The 10,065-nt window shown below is 46.7% G+C and overlaps 1 protein-coding gene across 3 annotated transcripts in view; it reads right to left on the reverse strand.

Moving 5' to 3' along the window:
* The window catches only part of LOC147459493 (chitin elicitor receptor kinase 1-like), a 45,228-nt gene extending 35,935 nt beyond the window's left edge, over positions 1 to 9,293 (reverse strand). For 2 of the 3 annotated variants that reach the window (XR_015187883.1, XR_015187882.1), the window contains exons 1-5: positions 8,366 to 9,292; positions 8,257 to 8,290; positions 8,109 to 8,125; positions 7,860 to 8,033; positions 7,584 to 7,768 (exon numbers count right to left, since the gene is read on the reverse strand). Coding sequence is in view for 1 of the 3 variants with exons in the window: in XM_086510748.1 (XP_086366874.1) it covers positions 7,584 to 7,768; positions 7,860 to 8,033; positions 8,109 to 8,125; positions 8,257 to 8,290; positions 8,366 to 9,053 (1,098 nt within the window). In the remaining 2 variants the exon portion in view is untranslated. Of the gene's footprint in view, positions 1 to 7,583; positions 7,769 to 7,859; positions 8,034 to 8,108; positions 8,126 to 8,256; positions 8,291 to 8,365 lie in introns of all 3 variants that reach the window. The other variant, XM_086510748.1, reaches the window with a different exon arrangement.
* Between the last annotated feature and the right edge of the window lie 772 nt (positions 9,294 to 10,065).

The raw sequence follows: 10,065 nt of genomic DNA on the forward strand, positions 1-10,065 counted from the left end.
GACCCCACTGGCAGAGTGTCAGTGGTTAGCCCGCGAGGCTAGGAGTGCGCGAGGTCACCTCGAGGAGGTGAGGTCGGGTGGTATGGGGCGCTCGGTCTTACAGGTGCACGCCTACGTCCTCGGACGTTGGCCCCAGTATGGCCGGATGGTGGTTATGGTCAGGTGGTTCGTCCGACGCGTATCTATAGGCGGTCTGTGTAGCAGAGAGATCCTATCTCCTCGTTCGTTTCATGGTATCAGAGCTAGCTCGGCTGCACGAGAGACTGTGTGCACACCTACGGATAGGTTCGAGTCGGATAGTCTTTGTTTCATGCAGTTTTCGACGAAATGGTTATTTAACTAATCATTTTTCTTCTCTTGAGCATGTTTGCAGGTGAATTTAACAGACTACTCGCTGATTTTTGATAAAATTCAGCGATTTAAAAGGGGAAAGTGCAAAAAATCAAAGGATTTTTTATTGAATTTACTGGTTTTCGATGAAAATCAGTGTATTTACCCTTAATTTGTTGGTTTTGTATTAAAATTCAGCAAATTGTAACTCTTTCAATCTCTCTGTTCTCTGTGCGAAGCAGAGAGAGAGAGAGAGAGAGAGAGAGAGAGAGAGAGAGAGAGAGATGCAAATACCTCTCTCTGTAGCGTGGCTTTCTCTGCAGGTACCCTTTTCTCTATAGCGCGGGTTTTTCTGCAAGGAAGGAAGTAGTGACTGCCAAGACTACTGGCGTGGAATTCATTTGCAACACTAGCTCCTATCTGGCACCCCTTGTGCGTACTGGCCGCGGGCAACCACACGCCCCCTCTTTCCTTCGCAACTTCCACTCGGCAGCCTCAGCGCTGGTTTTTTTTTTCTTACGCTACCCTCTCTCCTCGTTACAATTTATTAAGTGACCTTTATTTTAAGTGGGCCTTTTAATTTAAAAAAGGGCCAGGCCACTTTAGTTTCAAAAAACACAAGTCTGAAACCTAAGTTATTAAAAAAACTCACTTACAGAGACTTGTAAGTTACAGAGCATTTCATTTTTTCCTCTTCTGCTCCTCTCTCGAGTCTACTCTCTCCTATCTGCTAGCGCTCTCCCGCTCCTGCCATCACCTGCTCGCCTTCAGACGCTCACGCCGACACGTGGAGCTCTTCGCAACTTCAACTTTTCGCAACCGAAAAGTGCAGAAAAGGCTCGGTTTCGCGTGAATTTTCTAGTTTTTCACGCACTTCGCCATGGATTCCTCCAGCTCCGATGTGCAACGTGACGATGCGCCAAGTAACATCCAAATTCCATTCACGCATGCTCTCTACACATGGATTACAAGCACTTTCCAGAGTTTCGACCAGCGTGTTACCACTCTGGAAAACGCGAATGTTCAGACGAACCTTCGCTTGGCCTCTCTCGAAGGGGTCGTACAGGGGCTCAGTTCCCGACTTTCTACTGTCAAAAATATGGCTCAGTCGACGACTGTGCGTATTTCCGAGGGGGAAACCCATCTCCAACATTTGCGGACGCAGATTGCTGCTTTTGGGCGTTCGCAGGGTGGTCCGACTGCTACAATTCCGTACAAAACTACAAATTTCTCAGGTGAAGAGAAGGAGTGTACAGAATTGGCCGTAAATAACTGGCTGCACCAGTGGACCACATACTTTGATCTCCATGGGGAGCATGATGAATGGAGGATTCAAACAATTCCTCTCTATCTGCGCAGCAAGGCGCTTACCTGGTGGCGTGACATGACAGAAAAGCCTACGACGTGGGCTGATTTTTGCGTGAAATTCAAGAGGGATTTCACCAAAATGGACCCTTTGAAAGCTTACGCCAAACTGCAGAGTCTTTCGACGAAAACTCTGTCTTTTGATAAGTATACGACAGCTTTCAAAGAGGCGCTCACCTTCTGCAAGGTGAATTCCACACACGCCGTGCACATGTACTTGCTGGGGTTACATGAAGATTACCATTGGGCCTTAATCAAGGACAAAGCCCCGACTCATGTCCAGGATGCAGTGGCAAAGGCCAGGACGTTCCATTTAATAAATGGAGCGAATTATGAGAAGAAACGAATTGCAGACCATCAATCCGGTGAGGGTGCTTCGCGGAAGCGACCGCGATTCCAGCATGAGTCCAAATCACTGCTGAGATCTTCTCAGGAGAAGAAGAAAGCCAGAAATGCTTCAGTTGCTGATACAGTGAAGAAGGGGGCTTGCTTCGGATGCGGCCAGACGGGTCACCAAATCAAGGATTGCCCTAAGAAGAAAAAGACGCAAAAACCGCAAGGCCGTCCTTCGGTTCAAATTTACGAGATCTCAGGTAACTCTGATGTTGTTCAAGTTGAAATCCATCATTTAGCGCACAGTTCATGCAACTATTGTACTTTTAGCACCAAAGTGTTTGGTAAGCACGATCTTCTCCGTTTCCTCGGGAAGATCAATGGTCACGACGTGACCGTACTCCTTGATAATGGAAGCTCACACCATTTTGTGGATGCAAAATTGGTGCAGAAACTGAACCTGCGGACGCAGGACAGTGACCATGAGTATCGCGTGAAGATGGCTCGTGGCGTGGATACGGATGTATGGAATCCGATGGTTCCAGACTTGTCGCTCGAGCTCGTTGTGTTGTGACAGAGTTTGTGGTAGTTGTGGGTGCCTTTGGTTCTTTAGGTGGGACTGTCTTAGGACAAGCCTTCTTAATGTGCCCCTTAACGTGACATTGAAAACATCTACCTTCTTTAGCATAAATCACTTGTTCTTCAGCCGTGATGTATCCTCCTATAATTCCTTGTGAAGCTTTTTCATCAGGGGTTAGCTTAGGTTTTGCAGGTGCTTTAGCTTTACCCTTAAGAGTCATTATTAGTGTTCTTTTCCGAGGAATTAGAGGAAGAAGGGCTAGAAGAATTACCATTCTGTGTGTTCTGAGAATTCTGCGGGGTTCCTTGAGAAGTCTTGTTTTCCTTAGGCTTTCCTTTGTTGTGCTTCATCTCGTGGGCGAGAGCAATTGCTACCGCTTTGTTGAGATCGGGTGGATTGAGTACCTCGACATCATACTTGATATACTCGTCCAATCCGTAAAGAAATGCCTCCTTGTGCTTCTTATCCAATTTGCGTAATTGAGTGTCGAGCTGCAAAACCCGATTAGAGAAAGACATAACCGGCATACCGTTTTGCTTGAGAGCTCGCCAATCGTCCTTCAGTCGTGCAAGGTACTGAGGTGGCATAAACCGCGCCTTGAGCTTGTCTTGGAAATCAGTCCAACTAAAAGAGAGGGGCGTGAAATCGTCGGCTGCCTCTAGGTGCGCGGCTAGCTGTGCCTCTTGCCATGCCTGGTACCAATTTATGGCATCACCGGCAAGGTACATAGCTGCCGTCAAAACTTTGCTATTGCCTGTTTTCTTAGTTGTCGTAAAATAAGCATTAAATTGATGCAACCAAGAATGAATAACAGTAGCATCCATCTTACCGTCATACTTACTGAAAGTCAACTTCTCTGTGACTTGATTGTGTGAATCCGCATCGTGGCTTGCGCCACTTGACGAACTCCCACGATCTTTGGGTGGTTCGGTCTTCGAGGCTAGGATTTGGGCAATAAATTCTTGATTGCAAAGCTCCCTTTGAGCTTCACGCTCGGCCTCCTTTTCTGCTTTTCGTTCATTTCGTTCAGCGCGCTCGCGTTCGAGAGCAAGTCGATTTTCTTCTTGTTGGGCGGCAAATCTTGTGTTTCTTTCGTCGCGCTCGCGGTCCTTGGCTGCTTGATCTGCGGCCATTTTTGCAATTCTGTCATCGCGCTCGCGGTCCTGAGCAAGGCGATTTTCTTCTTGTTTTGCGGCAAGAGCAATGCGCTCGCGTTCTAAAGCAAGGCGCTTGTCTTCCTGTCTATCCATCATGGCTATCATCTGCTTCATCATTGCCTCCATAGGGTCTGGCGTAGATGGCGAAGGGGGAGGGTTGGAAAAATCTCCTGGTGGAGAGAATCCTTCGTCGCCTCTCTCATGCTCATCACCTGAATGCGAAGTATCTATGCCGCTTCGGGTGACGACCATGCACTATGATCTTGGGCTCTTAAGCTCGCGAGGAACTTGGTTCTTGAGGGTCTTGAGGTTCTTGAGGTCCTTGATTCGTGAGAATCTTTGGTTCTTGCGGTTCTTGAGTCTTGAGGGTCTTGGGTTCTTGGGGTTCTTGAGATTTTCTTTCGCTTGCAAACCGCGTTGGAGAAGGATCTTCTCTTCACCCGAGTTCTACCCTTTTCTACGGGCGCACCCCTTGGTGGCCTTGCACTCACACCAAGGTTGCTTTTTCCCACCTCACGTCAATTGGCCGGCCGTTAAGTGCACGGTCCGCTCTCAATGAGTGAAAAGAGACACAAGGGGAGGCTGGACAAGCCCTTCTTTCTTGGGATTCCTATCACTCTTCAACAAAACACGATTAGGAATCGCAACGCCCAAGTAAACTTGAGTTCGTGCCATCGCAACAAGCAAAAAAAATTATTGTGGTTCTTGTGGTCCTTTCCTTGAGTAATGCAAAACACTTCCAACGCTCTAATACCAATGTAAGGTGTAGCGGAATGAATGTTGTATTTTCTCAAGATTAGTGATCTTTATTGCTCAAGGTTCCTTTTAGTTCTTAGGGATGGAGAGAGCCTTCCGTCTTGTAGAGTGTTGTGATCATGAACAAAGTGAGTGGATATTGTGCGTGCAAGTGAATGAGACTGAGAGAAGGAGAGAGAAGAGATACGACACCGAGAGGTTGTAAAACCCTCCTCCGAAGGCCCCACTCTCGTCGGCGAGAGTGGTCTACTTTGATTGCACAAGGTGTACAATGCGTATGCAATGGGACTGTGCCGATGGCGACGACGATGATGACGACGACGATGGCTAAATCTGTGATCTTCTTCGACGGGAATCGGGGACTGTTTTTGGGGCTGAAAATGGACTGTTTCGGGCTGACTTGTGGCTGAATTTTACTGGCCTTGTTGGGGGTGACTTGGTGATGAAAAACGCTGATCTAGCTGTGCATATGGCTGCGTTTTTCCTTGCTTTAATACCTGCTGTAAAACGCTGATGGCTGGCTGTAAAAACGCTGAACAGTGGAGGTCAAAACACTGCAGATCTGCTGCGTTTTTAATGGCTGAATGCTGAAGATAAAACGCTGGTCTCCCTGCAGGTTGAAGGCTGAATGCTGACTGCGTTTTATTGCTTGGGATCGCTTCTGATGCAAGGCTCATGTTAGCGTTAGTGGGATCAGGGGGCTGCTGCTAGTGGAGGGAGGAAACGCCATGCTTCAGAGGTCTAAGGGATGGCAATGGCTGTCCTGGAAAACGCCAAGGGAAGGGATCACGGTGGCGATGAGGAAAACGCTTAAGGAAGGGGGTGGCCTCGCCAAGGACTTGGAGAGGGTCTTGCTGAGAGAGGGTGGGACACCTGTTACTTGGGGAAGCCTGCTGTGTCTTTGCTCATCTGCCAATTTGTGCTAACTTGGGTTTGCTTATATATTAACTTACCCAATTTGCCCTACAAAAGTCACTTAATAAATAAGTGAAAAATGTTAAAAATAGGGAAAAATGGGATAAAGTCATTTGAAAAATCCCCAAACTAACTCTGATGGAATCTGATGGAAACGCTTATGCTTATGCGGTGTGCAACCAGAGGATATGCATCTACACTGAGTGACTGGGCATGCACGGTCTAAGAATAGACTCACAAAAGTGCCAAATCACTTCTAATCTAACTTGATTGGACTTGACGGAAACCCTACTATGGTGTAGCTTGTACACGGACACATAGGGTTGGGATGTGTCACGTGACAGCACGGTCAGTTTCCGCAAGGTTTACAGTTTCAGTCCGGAAAACGTATATTTCAGCATCTGCGTTTTCAACGCGTCGTCGTCGCATCGTCGTCATCGACATAGAGTCAAAATTCAGCAAATAGAAGATTAGCAGATTTTAGCCCATAGCGTTTTTGGACAGCAGATAAAAGATTGCAGATTTCAGCCCTTAGGTCGGTTTTGCCATCACCGTCGTCATCACCAACATAGCCTAGACTTGCATCAGTCATATGCATTCAGTTTGTACCAGTTTGTGCAATCATAAGTAGACCACTCTCGCCGACGAAAGTGGGGCCTTCGGAGGAGGGTTTTACAACGTCTCTGGTGTCGTATCTCTCTTCTCTCTCTATCTCTCAGTCTCATACACTTGCACGCACAGTGTCCACTCACTTTATTTGTGATCATAGCACTCTCTCATAAAGAACAGAAGGCTCTCCCTTCCATAAGAATAAAAGGAACCTTGAGCACAGTTCGGAGCACTCGTCTTGAGCAAAGCGCAAACATTCATTCCGTTGCACCTAACAGTGATTCAGCCCATGGTCTGGATATAGAGTGGCTCCCACCATTTCCGTACAACCCAAACTCACCATTCATACACCCTCGGGCAAGATCTCTTGCATTTATACATCTGAGAGACATGGATTACACCAAACAACTTCTTCCATCGAGAATGCGGTATTATGGAGAGCACTTTATGACTATTCTAAAGGCTTGCTTCATCGAGCGGGGAGGATATATGTCATATATGCTGCATAGTGCTAAAGTCGCGATTAGACCGCTCAGAGTCTCATCTCATTGACTAGCTTTTGAGTTGGGTGGGCAAAACAAATCAACAAAGATCTTAAGAATTGCAGGGTATGTGGAGGTGGGGAGGAGGACCATGAGCACTATGTATCCAAATGGCCAACATACCCTTTTCACTAGACAGCCCTATTGAAGTAGATAGACCAGAGACAGTTGGGTCGCTTCCTACCATAGAGAGACTCTCCTTCAACCACCCACACCCACCAATGGAGGGGGAGAATCAAATCTTTCAGAGAACTACCCCAATTCCACCCACTGACATTCAGAGGGATCACTCTCCAGTAGGCAAAAATTGTTCGAGCTCACAGACAACCCAAGGTTCCGAGTTACCAGCCCACAGAGTACGTCAACGCACCATCAGAGAGATTCAACTACAACATAAGGTGATAGGACAGAGGGAGATAGAGTGGGCCTTCTCATATCTTGCAGCTATACAGCGAGGACTCTTCACCCCCTACCGACCTATGCATGCCATACTACACCCCCAGTTTGGTACTAGAGTCTAGATGGAGCTAGCTATACTTCTGCATATCATGATTGTACTCCCCTGCGCATGTAGTTTCACATCCATAAGATGTAGAGCTCCATCCCCCTCATCCCTCATACACATGTATACACACCCCACATCATTCTATTTTATTCTGTAACATGTTGAATCTCAGCACTTTTGTCCCTTTTTTGGATACCCAACGGACACACATGTACATCGTTCTCTCTCAATAGGCCGACTTCAGCATCTATAAGATGTTGATAAAGATTTCTTTCTTTCTTTTTGCATTGTGTATTGGTATTGAACGTGCACGAGCAATCCCTAAACATCCTCACAGCCCATGAACTCTCACCACCTCCTTGGGCCTATTACAGGCTACTTAAATGTGTCAACACTCTAAAGATAAAAGTTACCATAATGACATGTGCCCACAATGTACGTGAGGCTATGCTTGCAAAAGAAGTATGAGAGAGAGAGAGAGAGAGAGGCACCTGTCCTTGCCATTCACCATAAAAAACAGTGGCAAACCCACCCTTTCCAATCTGCCTTGAAAGACTAAAATTTTCTGTGGCCACGACAAGTTCCTCATATGAAAAATGTACACAATGAACACCTGGAAGTGCCCCATGTATGGTTTTGTTGCTAATATCTGTCATTGCTGGAGGCACTGTGGGAACTGCTCAAAATGGAATGCCAACACATGCATATCAGCAACCTCATTTAGCGAGAATGAGTAGATAACAATTACCATAGATGAAGAAGATTACTTGGAACAACGGCCACCTTAGGTTGATGGCTAATTTTATCTTTGATAGGTAACCTTTGAGATTTTCTTTTATACTTGACCCACAAAAGCCAGAATCCAAGCCCCAACATCATAAGAAAGACCCCACTCCCCACCATAGCACTTATTAAAATCCATTTGCTGGGTCCACCACCTCCTGTTGAAAGATTGTCTGCATGAGGCTATAATGTGTGATTGCTGACATTTTACAAGATCTGATTAAAAATCTCACCAACTGAAGAAGCCGGACTGGAAAAAAACACAAACTACATTATCAGCTGCAATCCTAATTATGCCACCAAAGAGAATAACCATAGTTATGCTAGCGACGAGAAAGTTGTTAGAAGCGGTAAAAAGCCCGATGAGTCCATCAAAACTACCTTGTGACAAGTGATGGGTACTGGCCACTACTGTCTGCACAAATAGAAGCAAAATAAGATAAAAAAGAGAGATCGCGCCAAAACCTGTATGCCCGGAAGCAGGACTTACTTTTCATAGGGATGAAGAGGATGGAAATGAAGGGTTGCAGTGGATCAAAAGACACAGCAGGGTTGTATTTACGCAGAAGCTCCTCAGAAATATTAAATTGACGACTCAGAGAGGAAAGGCTGTCATTGGGCTGAGCAGAATAGGTTCCAAACATCCCATAGTCCTCTGAGACGGTAGGATCTCCGCATGAGCAGTTGATAGGGACCTGCAAGACCATACCAGGCAGTATACTCTCGGCACCCCCATTGGTGCTGTCAATGGCACCCGCTGTGGTGAGATTGCTGAACTTCATCATGGCAACAGTGTCGTCTTGGTCTCCAGAAACCACAGAGTAGGAAAAAGCGTGGAATAGAGTTGTACCACTGCCGACGCAATTGCAGGAGAAAGGGATGCGCAGTAGTTGGCCAGGCAAGATGTTATCAGGGTCACTGATGTCATTAAGGTTCTGAAGAACTGTAAAATTGTCCAAGGAAAAGCGATTTGCGATTAGGTAGAGGGTGTCATTGGGGGGAACCACGAACAGAGCCCAAGCCTGACATCTATCCACACCGCATACAGGTTGCCCGTACACCATGTTTGGCACCTCTGCAACAAGCAGTACTGCCATGGCCACCGCCACTGCCGTCATCATCTTCATCCCCAAGCCTGTCATACTGCAGCTGCTCTGCCGCTGCTTCTTTGTGTTCATTCCATTTCCATTTCCCCATTTTGTCTCGCACACTGGCGGCTTTCAAGAAGTGGGTCTTGACTCTTTGCATCACTTTACCAAACCAAAAGACTACACGGAACCGATCTTGACCCGCGAGTCACCTGTGCGTACCTACCAACAACACTCTCACAAATAGTGATTGTCGACGACGACACTGCCGAGGCCCGACAGTGATGTAGGCGGCGGTACACTTTCTCTCGACCAGCGTTCCTTAAGAGCTGAGTCGCCAATCTTTTTCCTCTCTTTTGCAGCTCAATGGGTGTGCGCCACGACTTTGTCGCCGGCCCGTCTGAACCGGGCCTTAGAGAATCTGCATTCTGCTCCTAAAATGTAGAAACTCTACGCAAGTTCCACTAGCATGCCGAAAAAGCTAGAAATTACACTGTTGTTTCGTAGAAGAAATCATTTCCTTGTTTCTCATCGGTGGTTGTTGGCATGTCACAGTGCGAGCGGCGGCCCTGGCCCTACCCTTATGCAATCAATGGGCTTGATCGAGCACCCTGACAACCGGAAGGAGGAGAGATCGCATCCGAGATTGAGTGGTTGATATTAACAAGCTAAAAATGGAAAAAGAACCTAGGCACTGTTTTTTAGTGGACAAGCCACGCAGAAGGGTGGAGGTGTTTTTGTTGAAGATTTTTGTGTGGTAGGGGAAGAGAGGAAGAAGAAGAAGTGGCTTTTCTCACCAGATCTCTCTCTAAAAGGAGGAGGAGAAATTTGGGGTGCTCTCTTGCTTTCCAAAGGGAATGAAAGAGGGATTGGTGTGCTTGTATGCTCTCAAAGAGGCAAATTGGGGCTTTCTCTTGGAGAAATGAAGGAGTTTTTGGGTGTGGTCAAGAAAATCTAAAGTTCTCGAAGATGGGTATGTTTTTGAGAAAGAGAACGTGAGCTCTAGTATGCAAGAGGATGGATGTGAATGCTTGAAGACAGAGCCAATTTATGATCATTAAAAGGCTTGAGTGTATGCCGCTATGAAGGCTTGAGCATACAA

This window comes from Adiantum capillus-veneris, chromosome 4 (genome assembly GCF_014529385.1).
Source record: "Adiantum capillus-veneris isolate H3 chromosome 4, ASM1452938v2, whole genome shotgun sequence".
Taxonomy (NCBI): Eukaryota; Viridiplantae; Streptophyta; class Polypodiopsida; order Polypodiales; family Pteridaceae; genus Adiantum; species Adiantum capillus-veneris.